Source organism: Trichosurus vulpecula, chromosome 2 (genome assembly GCF_011100635.1).
Source record: "Trichosurus vulpecula isolate mTriVul1 chromosome 2, mTriVul1.pri, whole genome shotgun sequence".
In the NCBI taxonomy this organism is placed as follows: Eukaryota; Metazoa; Chordata; class Mammalia; order Diprotodontia; family Phalangeridae; genus Trichosurus; species Trichosurus vulpecula.
In genome coordinates, this window is record NC_050574.1 from 32,700,390 (window position 1) to 32,719,418 (window position 19,029).

Genomic DNA, 19,029 nt, shown 5'->3' on the forward strand with positions numbered 1-19,029 from the left:
ACAATAGGATTTACTTCTCTAAAGGTCTACATACGCAAAAGCTGCACCTACCCTCACTTCCTAGGATCAAGTGATAATACTAACACCTAACTGATTAAGCCTCCTTGCCTGGGACAAGAAGGCAGAGAGAGGAGAAAACTTACTTTCTAAATTTACAATATTCCTTTTCTGTGTGCCAGGCAACTGGGATTAAGTGACTTGGCCAGGGCCATGTAGCTAGTAAGTGTCTAATGTCTGAGGCCACATTTGAACTCAGGTCCTCCTGACCCCAGGGCTGGTGCTCCATCTACCGTACCACCTAGCTACTCCAGTTTTCAATATTCTTAAGTCACATCTTCTGAAAAGCTCCCATGATGAAAGCAGATCAAGTTTTGATAAGGACACAGAAGAAAGTGTCTGTCAGAACCAATCAGAATACACATAAATCACCAATTAAATGCTTTTTTTTTTGACACAGTGTCTAGAAACTGTAAATAGAGAATGAGTAGAGAGTCAGGCTGTGCTGGTTTCTTTATGCATGGTGCAGACAGGGCAATGGGCACCTGCCACAAAAATCTCTCCCATCCAAATGACTCTCTCTGAGCTTCCCCTTTCCAGGAGCAGGCAGGCTCAGGGAGCCAGTTGGAGCACCCCTGGAAATCCAGGTACAAGCCTGGTCCTAAAGAAAATGGAGTGAGTAATGCACCCTTCAAAGCCACCTGTGTTGAGAAACAATAAAGATGTGTATTGTAGAGCCCACAGCTCATCTGTCAAAGTGACCACTAAAGGGGAGCACAGACAGGGGCCGCATCCTTCCCACCTGAGGCCCCCAAGGGCTCGTTGACTCACCCTCTGCGGCTGGTGTTGGCCCAGTCAAAGACCTTGTGCATGGCAGTCACTCCTTCTCGCCCCATGGGGGCGACATCACCACCAGTCATGATGGCATAGTCCATACCCGAATGCATGGCTAACTTCTACAAGCAAGAACAGAATGAGAAGTGTTAGGCATCGGCCCTTCAAGATACACGCACGTGCTGATTTACCATGTGAAAGAATTAGTAGAGACTTTTCTATCTATCATACAGATGAAGAGGGAGGCATTGGAATTTTAGAATCAATAGCCACCATTCCTTCACTTTGGAATAAAATGGACATAACCCCCATTCAAAAGAAAACATACATTCTCAAGAAGTGCTCATTGATTCTGCTGATCTACGAGTAGAAACTCAGGCATCATGTATTATTGGAAGTTATTTGAAAACAAAGCACATAAAAACATTTTCATTTTGCTTTGCTCATAGGATTTAAATTCTCTCGCTTACAATCTTTATGAGGCAGCAAAGATGGCTATCAGAATGAGCCCCTTAGGAGCTCTCTGAACTGGGGTGGCTTTCTCGACAGGGGCACCCTCCTCATTTCCTCAGGGAAAAATTCTCTGAACTTCCTTTATTTTCTGAAACACTAGTTTTGAAGATCTGTCCCTGTAAAATGAGGGTTTTAATTCACAAAGTCTAAATGTAAGTTTCTGGCAAGCCTCTCAAAATACCTCTGTTACAATAGGTGTATAAATGTAAAAGCCAGTTTCAGTCGCTATTTTCAAGAAAATAAGGTAAGAAAAGCATAGCAGAACAACAAACTATCACTCATGGATTCAGTCTTCCTCTACCATTCTGAGATTGTTAGGAGTTTTTTTAACGTGAGGACCAACTTAAGCCACTTCTACCTAAGGGACAAGGTGAATTCAGATAAATATTGGATGACTAAAGTAAAGAGAAATGAGATAGCTGACCATGAGTCAAACGAGACCAACAAAGCTGGAAATGAGATTCCTTCTCAACACTGTGAGCAGGTCCTGACAGATGGTAGAGTGCCATCCAATTGGAGGGATTATTTCCCTTCCATATGCTCAGTGGATGATGCAAGGGGCACTGAGGTAGGCAATTAGAGGAAACCTGGAAGAGTCCATTAAAACATGTCTTCATCCCTGTCCCCCTTAACCCTGCCATGACACTTGTGACCTTGGAGCCAGCCACCCCATCCAGCCATAGAGCAGCAGCCTGGAGCATGGCCCCAGGTCAGGAAGACTAAGGGCCTCTTTATAATAACTGGTAGCTTGGTGTTAGTCAAGAGTTAGTCAATCACAGGGCAGAAGACAGAATGTGAAGGACACAGCATCTGGTGTGAAGGGTGGGCCTAGCTCCAGGCCCTGCCACAACACCAAGGCATCAGTCCTCTCCCCTCCCCCTGGGACAAAGCCTGAGCTGAACCAGGGTGGGTGGGAGGCTCTGGTCTCCAACACTGACATGGCATGTGCCCCACACTGTGGGGCTTCCTGTGTGCCAGGATCTCGACGACTTTGTGTTTTTACCTTGGCAAAAAGTGTTTTCCCCGTGCCGGGGGGTCCATACATGAGGATATTCCTGTATAAGCTTTTGTTCTTTTTGGTGTTCCTTGTTGCTATGGCGATGTCCCTGACCCGTTCCTCCAGTTTCGGCTGCAGAATGATGAAAAAGTAAGCAATCGGGGCCAAGTCCCACCCTCTTGCTTTACAAGGCAGCAGAGATGGGGGCGGAGCTGGTTCGGCCTGAATCCCAGACTAGCAAGCTGGCCAAAGCCAAGATGTCAGCCTGGAACTGAAGCCCCCTGAATCTCCTTCCTGTACGGCCTTCTGCCTTACAGATGGACAATTCCATGGGAGGGTGGGAATGTCTCATTCTCTTAGTTTATAGATCATCCTCCCTGTCTGAGGCTCAGTGACCAATTCTGGTTTTGTGATCCACAAAATAAACTACAGCTAAGCAGTACTGATAAGCTATGGGCCTGAAAAACAAGAGAAGGGACAGAACATCAAAGTCTGGATAGACAGTAATTAGGGACCACTGTCAGAAGGGTTTCCTTTCTGTCTTGAAGTTTTAGAAACCCCGGTTTGAATCGCTGGACAGCTCACTAAACTATGGCCAGAAAGCTAATATTTAACAGATTATGAACACTAAAGGTCATAGCTCAATAAATATATCAGCAGAGAAGGATGGGTAAATCTCAAAGAAGCAGTTATTGGGTTTTTCACTCTGTCTTTGGGAATAGAGGAGAAAATATTCAAACACAGCAAAGTCTGGAATCAGTATGAGAAGAGAAGACTTGAAATATTTATAAAGTAGAAAAAAAAAAGTCCTGCTCAGAGACTCAAGCAGCAAGGAAAACAGTGTATGGCCCATGTTGTTACTTACACTGAGAACAACTCCTTCCAGGGCATCCTGAGGCTTACTAGCCAAACGCCTGCCAACCTGTGGAGACAGCAGCAGGATTGGAGATCCAGACTCAGGACATTAGGGGAAGGCCGTCAATCAAGAACCGGAAGTGGGGGGGGTGGGGCACACACCTCATCACTGCCTCCGCTTCTCTCAAAACTTAAAAACCATATTCTTATTCTACTGCTGGGGGTTTACTTGGAAAGCATGTGATGGAAAACTCTGTGTGGGTTTTTGGGAAGAGCCAATCCATACGGCAACAACATGAACTGTGCTTGATTCTATTTGCACTGGTAAAGCAGCCATATTTCAGAAGGAACATAATCATGTGCTGAACATAAAGGTGATGTTGGGGGTGGGGGGGGGGGCAGGAAGGACCGGGGAGGGCTTACCGTGATTGGATGCTTCAGCGCCTCCAACACTGTGATTCTCGAGGTTTCTCTTACCAAGGAGGGCTTTCCTAGGCGGGCTTCAATGTAGCGGCCAGCAACCGCTGTTGCGTTCTTAGCTGTGTAAACACCAACGGCTAGCAGCGTCAATCCAGCCACCTGTGAATGTAACAGGGGGAAAATGAGGTCATCATAGAGCACCGAAGCCTCCCTCCCTGCAAGTAGCCTCAGTAATGCCAAAGTCAGGAAAACCCAAGATCACTTTTTGGCTCTTCATGTGACGGGGAAAGGAAAATATGGCAAAAATTTCTCTTCAATATAGGATCTTACCTGTTCTTATAGCCTTGCAGGCCTGGTTTCAGCAGAATAAAACCCAAACAGATGAAGGAAGGGGAAAGGCATCTCAGATTCTACCTATTAATCAACCCTAATTCTATTTGCTTTTAATAAACTTGGCTTGAACCTTGCCTATTTATAATGCTGTCAGTCACAAGATTGAACACAATAAAATGAACCACCTTCTCGCCCTCCACATACCACCCAAGCTAGGTTCTTAGACAAGCATGTTGTGAATCTCCATCAGGACATTGTGAGGCCCCCTCAGACCTCAGTTGCGGAGGCAATTAGGTTTAGAGGCAGAACCAGCATCAAGTACTTAGGCTGGCCTGCGCTGCACCTCTAAGCTAGAAGACAAGCCAGGCCAGGGATCTCAGGACAGGAAGGCATTTATGCTAATTATCATTTAACCCAGGCCTGGCAGAGACTGTCAATCACAAGTGAGAAGAAAACATTGCAGCCCTCATGACCTTCTGAGCCTGTCTTACAAGGCATGTGGACACAGAGGGAAGCACCAGCACTGACGGGCAAACAGCGTATTGCAGACACCTACAGGAGGGTTTGCTTCATGTTAGACAGAAGAATTCCACACTATTTATGATTGCTACAGCCAAGTTTCTCAAAGCAGGGGACAATGGAGAAAGAACAGAAATGGCAGAAATAAGGAACTTGTTTCCAGGTGAGGAGGTACTATGAGCTCACTCTGAAATGGCGTGCAAAGGGTGGGGAAAGGCTTTCCCCTTCCAATCCCATCTAGTGATGTTTTCTCCAAGCACCAAAATGAAAGAAGTGGAAGAAACCCAATTTCTCCCCATCAACACCCGACAAATGCACTAAGCCACGAGGTGACACCTGAGCAGCCATAGTCTACCGTCCCAGAAGAAAACACAATCACAAAACTGTAGAGATCGGACCAGTCACCAACAGAAAAACCCTCCTGCCTGGCACGCAGGAACATGTACTAAAAATCTGAAACAAGTAAGTAATGGATAGTTTCACAACTTCTGTAACTTTACTTGAGGACAGCAGTTATAGTATTTCCCATCACTGCTGCTGTTCAGCTGTGTCCAACTTCTTGGTGACCCCATTTGGGGGTTTCTTGGCAAAAACACTGTTTCCTTCTCCAGCTCATCTAACAGATGAGGAAACTGAGGCAAACAGGGTGAAGTGACTTGCCCAGGGTTACACAGCTTGTATGTGTCTAAGGCCACTTTTGAACTTTGGTCTTCCTGACTCCAGACAACGTGCTCTAACCATTGAGCACCTAGTTTCCTCATTCTCTTCCTTACTAGGCCTAAAGCCTGGCCAACTACCTCAATAATAACACCCCAAAACTTTCACGTTTTCTGCACTGTTTAAAATGCTGAGGGAATGCAGATAGAATCTCATTTCTCCAACAAATGAGCTCATTCCATCCTGCTACCCCAAATCTGCTAGCCCTTACACCTCCTATGTTAGAAGGGGCCCATGGATCAGCTACTGTTGTTCCTAGTCAATCTGCTCAGTGGAGTGGGCAGGGAGCCAGAGGACCTTAACCTGTTCTAGGCTGTGTACAATCCTGGAGAAAATAACTTCTGATACTGTGAAAGGCCTATGAGCCACTGAGGCATTTATTTCAAACCTTCCAGATTTTATGCCTTCATCCATAGAGGTTCCTCTCATCCCTGCTGCAGCAGAGCCCTTCACAAGTTGGGAGATGGTCCATGATTGCTGAGGAGGCCAGAAATCCATCCCCCTGTGGCCAACTTTGTGGCTAGCACAGAAGGGGGCCCTCTTCCCTCCATTATGACACCCCAGATAAGTGGCTATCCAGCCTCTGCCTGAAGACCTCCAAGGATGGAGAACCCATCTCCCTTACTCTGGAGCCCTCGTTCTTAGGCAATGGCTCCCACCCACTGCTCCTGGTTCAGCCCTCTGAAGGTACATGGGACAATTCTGATCCTTCTCCCACCACCTGAAGGCTACTCTCACATCCTGAGTCATCTTCTCACCAGGCTAAACAGGCTCGGTTTCTTCAGCTAAATTTCATCCTGTGGTCTCCGGGCCACTCTCTGTGTGCTATCTGCACCTCTGCTTGGTGCCAATCCCCCAGAACATCGTGACCAGGGATCCCCTGGTGGCCCCCCTCCCTCCTTTCCAGCCTTTTTGTGTTGTTTTCCCTATTAGATCGTTCATGCCTGGAGGGGAGGGACTGTCTTTCTACATCTCCTTCTCATCCCCTGCACTCAGCACAGCGCCTGGCCCATCGGAAGCCCTTAGTAAATGTTTACTGAATGGAAGTCAAGGCCCTGCAACACCCTGGACAGTTCTCTGGCCACTTATCAATGCTGTGCTTCCCAATCTCCCAGCTGAGTTCTGAGGGGAGCAGGTTCCCCAGCCTGCTTCCCCATTCCTGGAAGCCCAGCTTGTCTGAAAGCAGCCCAAGGTCACTTTCACATTCTGGCTACCACATCCCACTGCCAATTCACACTGAGCTCAAAGTGCACTGAACCCCCTGAGCCTTTTAAAGAGCTGTCCTCTATCCTTGCCCTCCCCCCAGCTTATTCCTGTCAAGGCCATTCTTTGTACTGAACTTCACCCCATCAGCCTCAGCCTGCTGCTAGATTTGGTAGACCGATATTCTTTCGGGGCCTTCTGACTGCCTACGCTCTCTGAATTTGCTGAAGCAGGTGCTCCAGCAGTCACAGCCACTCCAGATGAGAACAGCACCAAGCCTTCTGGGGGTGGCCAAAGCTGTGGGTCATGCCATGAACAGAGGGCAGCGCAGGATCCTAAAACACACAATCCATCACAGTATCACCCCCTAAGGAAACATCTATTTGGGTGGAGACCCAAGAAAACACTCCAAGTTAAATCTCCCAGCTTTGGAATATTTCATCTGACCATAACAACAAGTATCCCTCCAAAGAAAGTACTGTGAATGGAAAGTAGAAAGAGGGAGAAGAAAAATCGAGAGTTATCTCATAGTCCAGTCTCTTCCTGAGAGCCCTTTGCTGTTTCTACAAGGCACATAAGCATGAGTGGGTTGAGTATGACATCTTAACTAAAACTGAGCTAAAAATCGAACCAGACTAACTAGGACACTCAAAAGAAACGTCAAGGTTCAGGTCCAATTGTGTCTTTGGGTGATCATAACTAAACTGTTTGTTAGGAATGCCTAAGACACTAGACCTGTAAAAAGTGGAAGGGGGTAGGGGGAGGGGAGGGAAGGAGGGGGAGAGAGAGAGAGAGAGAGATTCAGCTAGTTCTTTACAAAGGAAGGAGTGGGAGTCTGAAGAGGAGGGTGTGGATGTGGGAACTAAGCACTCTTTCCTTAAAGGAGCCTGACATCTTCGTCACTTGTCTTTTCCCCAGCTACCTTTTCCCTTTCGGCTGTGATGGGCTGCTGAGTCATGAGTTTTCTCACTAGCTTAGTAACCAGAAAATATTTTAACTGCTCAAAAAGTGTCAAGCAAAAAGGATGAAAAGGCAGCACCTTCCCTCGTTAGCTGCAGAGCCAACTCTGCACACGTAAAAGCAGAATCAGAATGAATGTGATCTTTACAAGGCCCAAGAACCACAAGCATTCCTGAGGGACACAAGTACAAGCTGGACAGGCCATGGAAACTCTTTAGATGCCAATAAAATTAATTTGTATTCAATCCAAAGGGTATAGTTAATGAGAATCAACTCATTTCAGGTCTTTATTAGCAGCAGAGGAGAAAAGCAGACATTCAGAAAAGTGTTGTTTTTATGGTGAAAGAAAAAGTCAGCTGCTAATAAGACCTCCTGCATTCACCACAGGTATGAGCCCCTCAGAGTGTGACCAGCCTCAGATCCCTGCAATACAATCCAAGTAAAAGTAAAATATTACCAGCCGAGTGCTGGTAAGTGTTTAACAAGTGCTCCACCACTCTGATCTGTGGTGTTTGCCAATTTCTGACATGTAAATGCTTGCACAGAATATTTAACAACCAGCTGTCCAAAGCCAGCAAGAGCCAGCTCCACATCCCTGAAATACTCTTTGGGGGGAATGTGCATTTACCTCTGGATGGAGGAAAAGAAGGCCCCAACTGCAGTGTAACTTTCTGCAGAAAGCCAACCTAAGTCCCTGACATTGGCTCTCCGTGTTAGAAACAGGATGCCGCTTAGTTAATGCATTGCTTCTCCTGCTGGGTGTATGTAGAAAATGTATTATTAGCAAGTCACTAAGCAGAGGTCCTATTAAAAACACATTATCTAGGACTGAAGGGATACATGGTCACGCTGTGGAGGTGACTCCGGGACCTTACAGGCTGAGCCAGCAGGAGGCCTCCAGAAGACCGTGTGCCAGCCTAGGGGGCCCTTGCCATCTTACCAGTCTTCTGAGCTATGCACCCTTCTAGTGCCGATGGCCCTCCTGCTCTTCCTCACAGCCCCCTCCCATCTCTCAGCTTGGGGGCCCCATCCCTGGCTCTCCCCCAGGGCTCCTCTCCTTCTGCTCTCCACAGCTGGCTTTCCTGTCAGACTCGGAGCCTCCATCAGCTGGTCCCTTCCTATCGCCCCCAGTGGAGCCTGGATGAACTCCCTGCACAGATCGAATCTGCACCCAGCTGTCTGTATGCTCCCCATTGGAATGTGAATCTTTCCTTTCTTTGCATCTCAGAGGACAATACATGCTTGTTACCTGACTGATCGATGCAACATGGATCCTTGAAGAACAAAATGAGGATCTCTGCCTTCAACTCTACTAATGGCAAGAAAAAAAAGAAACTATGGAGCTTTTAGTCTAGCACAGGAAGGACAGGGGTAAAGGGCTGAGCTCTTGAGATCAAACGATTACTCTTCACAGTAAATGCTTAAATGAAAAGCTAATTTGTTAAAGTAATCATTCTTTGCTGCTGTTGCTGCTCTTGGTGGACACTGCTACATGCAGGTCTGTAACTTACTGAGTATAAAAAGAAAAGACCCCCTCCACCCCACCAGCCCGCAGATGCAAGCAGCACACAGCATCAAAGAGGCAACCTGGCGTGAGGACTCTGGACAGCTCCATCACCAAGAGTTTATCATTTCAATCTCACCACACCATTATTCCAACTGGGAGGTAGTAGAGAGCCCCACCACCTTCAGGGGGCACAAGGCAAACCGAGAGGGGTCATTCCACTAGGACTTAAGGGTAGTTAGAGAATGTTTTGCATGACTGCACACATATAACCTATATCAAATTGCTGGCCTTCTCAATGAGGGGGGAGGGAAGGGAAAGAATTTTGAACTCAAAGTTTTAAAAAAGCAATGTTAAAAAATTTTCCAAGTAATTGGGAAAAATTTGAAAAAGAAAAGAAAGAGAGGTTAGAGCAAATTTCCCAGACTGCTAAGCAGCCTCCTCAGGACCTCTGCAGGCTCTCCACCAGAGGGCCTGCTGACTCCCACAAGCCTCTGTAACTTATAAAGACAGTATCCACGTGGCACAAGAATTTATTATGAGCAAATTAAAAATTTCAAAGACAGTGGAAAGCACAACTGACAGAAAACTGTAGCTTCCCAGATCACTGTCCTACTTGCCCATTTCCCTGGTGAAGCCAGCCCCCACCAGACCTTGCTCCTCAGCCCATAAGGTCCCGAACCACACTGGACTGCCCAGGGCTCGTCAGTGGGAGCTGTCAGATTAACCTTGTCCATGCCGGGAGATTTCACAAACATGGCACTGTAGTGCGTCAACAGAAGAGCACTAGAAAACACCCATCAGAGCCTCTAGGAAGACCAGAGAAGCCTCCCTCCATAATGGCACAGCAACACTGGAGATCACAGGTGTCTTCAAGAAAGACTTGCAGACCACTGTTCGTAAAGGAATCAAGACTATGCATGCAGAGCCGGAAAGGACCTGAGGCCATTGAGGCCAACTCCTCATTTTACAGAGAAGGAAACTGAGAGCCAGTTAAGACCATGCTGCTGTGAGGGAGTGGGGATGGGTGAGCTGCTCTATGGCTTTGGGGGAATCTCCAGATCCTGGGGGGTCTTTGAAGCAGACTGGGAAGGGGTGCTCGATATCTAAAGGCAAAGGGTAGAGGAGATGGTGACATCATGTAGAGTTGTGTGCATAATTGCACCACATTTTATTCACTGCTTCGGAAGACATGGGCAAAGAAGGAGGAAGGCCAGACAGGGCTGATGTAGATGTTCATGAACTGTGTAATACCGGGGAGGAAGAAGGACAATGTAAAGGAAGGGGGTGTGTGCGTGTGCGCGCGTGCTCTTTCCACTGGGAGATAGACGCCACTGCCACTGCCATTGTGTAGATGAAGAGAACAGGCTGAGAGTTCAAACAATTTGCCCAGGACATACAACTAAGTGTCTAAGGTCTTCCTAAATCCACTGTCTACCATGCCACCTAGCTACCTTAACAACTATCCATCCAGCCATCCCTCTTTCTAGTCTGCAAATACACAAAGGCTCGTGATTCAACAGGCTTTCTCCACTAATGCCCAAAGGCCAATTAATGAATTGTTATGCCCCACCACCCTAACCACCAAGCAGTAGCCAACCCTTTGGTGGCACAGCTCAGCACACTTAATGGCACCCCACCTGGTTACCTACAGATGCACGTACCAGAGGCCTGTCTTGAAAGTCCTTCTGGACCTCTAAGGCTGTATGGTCCTGAGGTAGCTTTCCAGAGCCCAGGGCTGGCCCATCCACACAATATGGTCTGGCCTCAAAGGAGAATCCAAGGCTGGGTCAATGACTGTCCTGTGAATGAGCTTTCCCTCTGCAAAATAAGGCTGACTTCTACTCAGCTACATAAATGCAGGAGAAACCATCTATCACATCACCTTTCCACACCATGGTTTTCCTGGGGAAGCATTTGTCCCCTAGCTAGGAGCTACAAGAGAGGATCGCTGAGCTAGCTATCTGTGATAAGGAAAGCAGGAATTTCTGAGTTCCAAAGCAGATGAATCTGGTATAAAATCCCCATTAACAGTTCAAGCCTTGACCAAGTATATTATAACAATTATTGAAATACAAGTGAAAGAGCGTTGAGTCCTGCTGTGTTTGTCCCCAGAGCCAGGGCCACTGAGGCTCGAAGCCTAAAGATGAGAGTAACACAAAAAATGAAACAGGGTTCTTTGGGAGGCAATGGGTTCCCTCTCAGTCTAGCTCTTATGGCAGAAGCTGGCTAACCACGAGGGCCTCTGCCAGGGGCTCTGGATGAGACTTGCCAGCTGCATGGTTGAGGTCCCTTTCTCTTCCCACTGAAATGCTATGATCTGCACAAATCTCTTGTTTTTATAATGTGACATGTCTGATATAAGAATAAAGCTGTACATGTATGAGAGCACAATGAGAATTTGTGTACTGCTGCTGAGCAAATACTATGGAACTCCATGGACAGGGCCTGTAGATGGAACTCCTCTCACCTTGGAGCCCTCCCCCTCAAAGCCCACATGTTGTGAAAACAGAAGGGCCATTTTTGAGCCTCAGGCTGGCCAGAGCGCCTCACTCTGTGAACAAGATTCAGAGAACAATTTCACAATGGGTAGTGATGGGTGCAGGGGTTTCCTGCTCAGCTGAGCTTATACTCAGCCCAGCGGGGGGCCTGGGAGGCTCTCTGGGGTTCTCTGGTGGCCCTCAGCAGCTCTACCCAATGAGCTGGGGCCTCCCTTCTGAAGCACAAAGCCAACCACAGGACTATTTCTAAAACAAAGTGACAGGGAATTTGTGGTTTCCAGGCAGACTGTGGCCATTCAGAACCTTTGAGGCTTCACAGTCCTTTGCTATCAGTGAAATCCCTGAGCTGAGGTCCCTTCAGACAGGCCAGAGGCCTAGAGTTAGTGTTCACCTGAGTCCTCGAGGACAGGCTGCCTGACACCTCAGAGGAAATGCCTGTTTGCCCCTCTAGGCCTGCCAGGAGGTGCTGTGGCCAGTGAGAAGGGGGCCTCCTTACTTGCACTCTGAGGTGAAACGCCAAATCTCTAATTTGCCTCAGTCCTATAGGGACCTGTCTGACTCAGCGCTCCTGGGAAGGGAGCCTCTCATCTGTCCCAAGATGCTATCACAGCCGTCAGACAGAAAGACTCGAGATGTGGGGGGTACTTTCTGATATTTCTACATAAAGGCCCAAAAGACTCCACAAGTGGCAGGTGCATCAGAGGAACTCACTTTTTAAAGTAAAAAAAGGGGTGATTAGGGAGGATGATGTGGATGGGTAAGAAATGATGTGACTGATACCAAATGATCTTACATCCCAGAGAAGGCTTACTAATCCCCCAACAAGTTTCAAGGAGGCCCTGGATCTGTAAAAGATTTAAGGCAGAACCCAGCCAATAGAATCTGGGCCCCTGGCTGGAGTGGTCTGGTGAAGCCTCCTCAAAAAAAATGCTCTTAAATGCAAAACAGAAAATATGGAGGATTCTGAAGGAGATCAAGTCTACTGAAAGAGAGCTGTGAATGGAACAAGTTCACAGAGTCCAAGCCCACTACAGAAGGAAATGACTTCAAAACCATCCCAAACTCTGAGCCTCTATGTCCCACCACCTCCATCTGCCCTCGGAGCTTCATGCCTCTGATTTCATCACAAGACCGGGTGGATAAATGGAATTGACCCTTCCAGGTCAATGAAATTATTTCACTTGTGGATGTGGACACACCCAAAGGCCCAATCTCAAGATCAAAGGCGACAGATCAGCCATCCATCCATGCCCTCAAGCTCCTACTGCTGTGAGCTGCTGAGATCTGCAGACCTCATATGTGATCATGGCACTACCCTCGAGGGCTAAGCCTGGAGATGAACCACTGCAATGAAAGGGTTAAATCAAGGTCCCCTAGTAGGTGGCTCCTGTGATCTTCCCTCTCAGTTAACTCTGAATTCCCAGAAGCCCCTGCGACAGCATTTTTGTCCTTTCCCTGCTGGCCCCAAATCAAATAATAAATTTCTCTTCCCCCTATTTTTTTGTGGTGCAAAAAACCCAGGAAATATCCTGTGCTCTCCCATTATTTGTACAACAAACATTTCAACTGAGGCAAAGGCCTAGCATCCAACAAAAATAACTTTCACAATAACCAAAAAAGATGCAAATGAACAAGTACGGGAGAAAAGTTGGTTTTGCCAGTGGAGACTTATTTCAGGAGAGTTTCTTTGGTCTGACCCATTGATTCTTCCCATGTAGGGAAGGTCTAGTTATACCTCCATCCCCCAATCAGCAATTCACCTGTAGGGCAGGGGCTCTTAACGTGGGCCTCCAGGGATCTGGGAACTTGGATGGGGGAAAAAAATGCCATCTTAATTTTCAAATAAGAATATCAGGTGCTTGGCAAACCTCAAGGGGCTACATACTTACTGGCCATTCTGTTCTATTAACCTCTAACTGAAATTTGCATTTCTTTCAATTAATATGATTCTGAACAGGGGTACATAAGTTTCCCTGGACTGCTGGGGGGTCCATGACACAAAGAAAGTTAAGACGCCTTGCTTTGGAGAGCTGCCTGGGGGCACTGAAGACAGCCCAGCAACAGGCTGAGCTGGCTTTCCTATAGAACAAGGAGGCTCATCAATGGAGGGCGGCCATGTGGGGATGAAGTCTTTAGCCATAGTAAGTCACGCTCAAATAAAACTATCCACAGTCCTTTTCTTCTTCTGCAGTGGTGTGGCAGGAACCAGTGGAAGGAAGTGGCAGGTGCTGAGAAGCAGCTATTAGCCCAGCTACACCTGAAATGCAACTTAGTTATTAGGACTCTAAAGGTGAGATCCTTAACTAACAAGCGGACATGGAACTAGAAGAATGGAAAGCATTAATCTTGACGTTTTTGTCACAAATCAAACCATGAGACAGAAGGAAGTTACAGCAAAATGGAAGAAAGAACGGCCCAAAGGCCATGAGAAATGTTCCATGGTGCCATGAAATGGCCATCTCGCCATGATGGTGCACATGATAAAATCATATCAATTCACAAGGAAGCTGAGGGGAAGCTACCAAAGGCCTAAGAAAAAAAGCAACTGCAAGAAGCTTCATGCGTGTTGACCCATATGCCTGCCTATTTTCCCATCTATATAAATTTTTTATGAAAAGTGTTGGCCTGGGTACTGAGGGCATCTTCAGTGAAGGTGATGCAGACAACACAGAGGGCTTTCCCAATGGACAGGCCACACCTTTACCATGACACAAGCGACTCAAATATCCTACCATGTTCACCAACTATAAAAAGCATCTTGGTAAAGCAAGACACCACCTTAAAGGTTCCCCTCCAATGAGGTTTGGTGAATGCATAAATCAAAACTATACAAATTTCTTTGAAAGCTCTAATGGAGATAACCTTGTTCAATGACTCTGATCATTTTCAGGAGGCAAAAAAGAGGGAGATGGAAGACTTCTAGAATTTCACTGCAGCCAAGCTGAGGCTGGAGGGTCCTCCAGAGGTTCTGCCATAACCACTTCAGAGCCATAACCCCCCCCACAGGAAAAGTCCAGGGGTTCAATAATGCGCCTTGTGAGGGATCTATTCCCCAAGTGGATGCATCTGGGACTGACACAGCTGGGTTCTGAAGGAAACAGGATGAGAACACATGTGTTTTAAGAATAAGCCCAAACTCTACCTGAAACAAAAGCCTTTCTTGTCAATACCAAGATTCTACTATTGTATTCCCAAAGAGCAGATGTGGTGTTATTCCCCTACTCAAAAAACTCAATGGCTCCCTATCACTTGTAGGATTACAAATCTAAGCTCCAGTGAAAGCCCGCTGACCTGGCTTCGACCTATCTTTCAGGCTAATTGGCTGTCACTCCCCTTCTCACACACCACAGCCCAGTTATTCAGCACACCCCTGGGCCTCACCCATGCCTGGAATGGCCTTGCACCTCACTTCAGTCTCTCAGAATCCCCTTCCAAACTGCTTGAATGATCCATCTTCTATATGAAGCCTTTCCTGATACCCCAGCTGCTCAGGCAGACACCATATTTTTCTTACTTTTAATCTTGTGTACACTTAAGTACACATTCCATCCCCCAATGGATTATTAGCTTCTTGAGGGCAGGGATGGTTTCATTTTTATCTCTGTATGCTCAGCACCTGGCACACAGTCTGAATGTAATAAATGCTTGCTGACTCGAGTTACTATATGGCTGTGAACAGTGTAACACTACAGTCTCTGAAGAATAAAAATGGAATATCACTCAGTCAATGGAGAAGCACATGATGGAGGTCATTAGGCTGCTACACCTAATAAGGAACCACTAAAAAGAGCTGAAACAAAAGATTTCATCAAGGAGGTGGCCTAGCCAAGTGGTAAGAGCACAGGCTAACCATCGGACTGCCCACTAGAATCCTTGTGATACAAGGGGAAAGAAAGGAAGGTCCCTGGAAGACTGGGCTGATATCTCCCTCTCCATCATCACTTTGTGGGTGAGCTTGGACAAAGGTGACACAGGACAGGAAGGCATGGATGGGCTACAACCTGCATTGACTGTATCACAGATCCATCTGGGCTACCTCAGAGCTTTCTCTCCCAGTCCTCATCTGCTGAGTGAAATGACAAGATTAGCTAGAACCTTCCATCAACTGTACATCCCCCTTGTCAAACAGGGGTAACCGAACTAGTAAGAGCCAGAGATCACAGGTGCTTATTGGATCACTACGAACATCAGTTAGTGGCTTTGGGTCTTTTCTGGATTAACTTAGTAGCTTTATGAGAGAGAGAGAGAGAGAGAGAGATCCCAAAGGAAATGAAGTGGGGAAATCAGCCTTCTAGAAAAGCTCATCGAGCCCTCCTAGGTATCGCTTGCCTCCCTCCACACTGTGACCCGTCAGCAGAGGCTCCACAAATTTCTTCCCCGGGACAAGCCAAACAAAGTCTGCAATGTGTGAAATGTAGAACACCACCACCACTACATAAGTTCATCCTGGGTAAGGAGGCATTCAGAGGACAGGGCCAAATAAGAACCAAGTGTAAAGTCAGGAAGGATGTTAGGAAGAGGGCTGGATCTATTCTAAGTCTATACAAAGAGGAAGGCAGGAGACCATCATGGAGCACCCCTTGGCACAGCCTCACTATGGTAAGCTCTGCCATGCAGGCCAGGCCTCCCAGGAAGACGAAAAGACCCTTTGTTTCAGATGCTCAGCACGCAGCATGAAGCCTGGCACATGGCCGGCACTTAGGAAAGGCTTGTTGGATCGAAAGAGACAGACACAGACATGGTGAAGGGTGAAGCCCCAATACAAGTGTATGTTACCTTCTGCACGAAAGGTGTTTCTGAAGTGAATCAATTTGATATGAGAAATACATTTGTCACGTGACAGAATCCTATGGGGAAAAGTACATGCCAAGTAACAGGGGCTTTGTAACCTTCTCCCCTCATTGGGTTGTATTCTACAATGGAGGAGAGCCTGAGACACCAGTCAGTGCATCTGCTCTCCTTTTACAGATAAGCAAGCTGAGGAAGAGCAAGCATGAGAGCTCGGATTGGAACCCAGGCCCAGAGCACTGGACCACACTGCCTCACCACAAGCTCATCTCTACTTGTGAAGTACAGGCTTAGCACTTAAAACAACTCATCAACACAACAAAAACAGCCATCCAGGAGGCAAAACTTGTTCCACAACTTGGAATTTGTGAATCTATGCACTTTAAAACTGTACCCCCACAGTCTCATATAAAGCTGAAAGAAGGAAATAAGACGGGGAACTCGATAAGAAACACAATGATTTCTAGCTGAGCTCTCTGGACCCTTTCCTTTATTGATCATTTATTAAAAATGAAACTATCCAGAAACCAGGGACACACCTGACCTACTACCAATTTCTTCACTAGGAAAAAAGCCCTTACTCTGGGTTTTATTCTTCCCCAAATTTCCTATTTTAGGAAATAATTTTCAACTTTCTTTTTAAAAAAAACAACAACTAAGTTCTGCTCCTAAGTACCAATAGGAGGTTGCCAGAGAGAAGGAGCAGGAAGAGGGCAGGGAGGTATTGTGAACATGATCTCCAGGGTTCTGGAGTCATGAAAGCGCCATGGATTGAATCCCATCCCAGAAGGTGAAGGGCTTATTTCAAGAAAAAAAAAAAAAGGATTCGAGGAGGACGAGCATTTAACAACAAGAAAAAAAAACAGCTGGTAAGACAGTGTGCAAAACAAAATGGAAATACTAGGTAAGAGATGAGGAAGAGGAGGGAATGGAAAATGGGGGCACCAGGAGGGGTTCTCGAGGGATTTAGGTGTAAAAGTGCTAAAGAAATAAGGAGAGGAAACTTTAGAGCTGACATCACTCACACACAGTGTCTGCTACAGCCCAGTCTTTAGGCAAGGAAAACACTGACAAATCTATATACAAAGTACAGGCTGATCTGCCTCCCAGAGGATGGGCTAAAAGGCCTCCAGGTACAGCCACTTCTATACTCCCCAGGTGTTAAGGGACAGTGACTTATTCCTTTAAACCATAGGTTCCCCTGGGGGGCACTGGAATGATTGGGGGGAGGCAGTAGTAGTCTTGGGTGAAATTGGGAGGGTGTTGAATAAAAATAAGGAGGCAGTGGAAGCATAAGGAAAGATAAATTTTGAAAAACCGTTCAAACATCTCATCTGTTATATAACAGAGTTAAAGTCCTAGTGATTATGTTATTTTCCAAATAAACACACAAAATGCAAGTTATAACCAATCAGTGGTCATATCCACTGACAGGTCTTAACAAGCAAGTGTTGGAAGGTGAGTGTGTTGGGAACTGTCAGGAAGTCTAGCATGCTTTAGCAGGAATATGTGCGTGTAATGACTTGTTTACAGTAAAATACTATACAGCTGCATGATGCAATATTACATCATCAAAATTTCAATGCAGGAAAAACCCCATAAATTTACAATAAATTATTAAATTTAAGATGCATCATTTCAAAAAATATATATATTTTTTGAAATGATGCAAGTTAAAAAAAAAAACTGTGAAAGGTTTAAAGATAGTAGATTTCCAGGGGGGCACTGAGTAATTTTTTTTTGAAGGGTATGGTAGGCCCAATAAATTTAACAAACCTCTGCTTTAAACAGAAATGGAATGGCTAACACTGCCATAGCACCTTAAAGTTTGCAAAGTGCTTGCCACCTATTATCCCACCTGATCCTCACAACAGCACCAGGAGGTAGGTGCTTATTATTTTCTGAACTGTACAGAAAAGGAAACTGAGGCTGAGGAAGGTTGTGACTTGCCCAAGGGTCTCAGAGTAATTGTTTGAGGCAGGATTTGAGTCCAGGTCTTTCTGACCAGGATGTAGCCTTCTATCTATAATGTCACGCTTTAAGGTCTTCAAAGAGAAAATCAAGAGAAAAAAAAAGAGCTATGAAAAGGGGGGCGGGGCAGGGACACACCTGACCTACATTGGGAAGTCATAGAGGAGAAACACTTTGTGCTAAGAAACAAGCCTGAGGCTCTCCCCCAAGGAAGGAAGAGCATGATATACAGAGGAAGCAGCTTTCTGGCTTCCGGGGAATGGCCAGTGGGACAGATCCTCAGGTGTGTGTGAGGGGAGATCCAGGAAGGGGGATAGGAGTGACTCTCTGCTCCAGGACACTGGAGCACCACCTGGGAACAATTGGAGCTTTTGGAGAATCTGCATCCAAGCCCCCAAACATCCCAAACCGTGTCAGAATGTGCAGCCACTCTATCTTTGTGAATCTGGTGACTGATCGTGCACAGAGGAATGGAGAAAGCCTTGCTAAAACCAGCTAAATCTTGAGAGCTAGAAGCTGAAGAGCTTAGAGGCAGCGCTATGTTCTTACCCCTGCTCCCCATCAAGGCTGAGAAGTTCAGAAGACAGGTATCACTAACAGCTGGCTAAGGAAGGTTGTGTCTAAAATGGAATGTAGATTTGTGGAGCCCAGATTAACATATAGTAATGACAGGCAATCTTGCTTAGTTAGAGATGGCATCTACCTAATAATGGTTAAGAATCCATCCGGGCAAGAATGTATCAACCAAGAGTTTTGCACATCTAAGAAAAATGAAAAGAATGAAGGAGAAAACTATTACACGTAACTACCAAGCTTAATTCTGATGAGAGGAGCTACAACATATGAGGATGAGCTATCCAGAAGTTCACAGACAAAATCCAAGAAAGGAGCCAGTAATAAAATCTGTATTCTCAGCA

The 19,029-nt window shown here is 46.3% G+C and overlaps 1 protein-coding gene across 1 annotated transcript in view; it reads right to left on the bottom strand.

Moving 5' to 3' along the window:
- ATAD3A (ATPase family AAA domain containing 3A) overlaps nt 1-19,029 on the bottom strand; it is a 66,087-nt gene that overhangs the window by 24,742 nt on the left and 22,316 nt on the right. Inside the window, exons 8-11 of the mRNA XM_036747718.1 lie at nt 3,620-3,775; nt 3,207-3,263; nt 2,348-2,473; nt 829-953 (exon numbers count right to left, since the gene is read on the bottom strand). Coding sequence (XP_036603613.1) covers nt 829-953; nt 2,348-2,473; nt 3,207-3,263; nt 3,620-3,775 — 464 coding nt within the window. The remainder of the gene's footprint in view (nt 1-828; nt 954-2,347; nt 2,474-3,206; nt 3,264-3,619; nt 3,776-19,029) is intronic.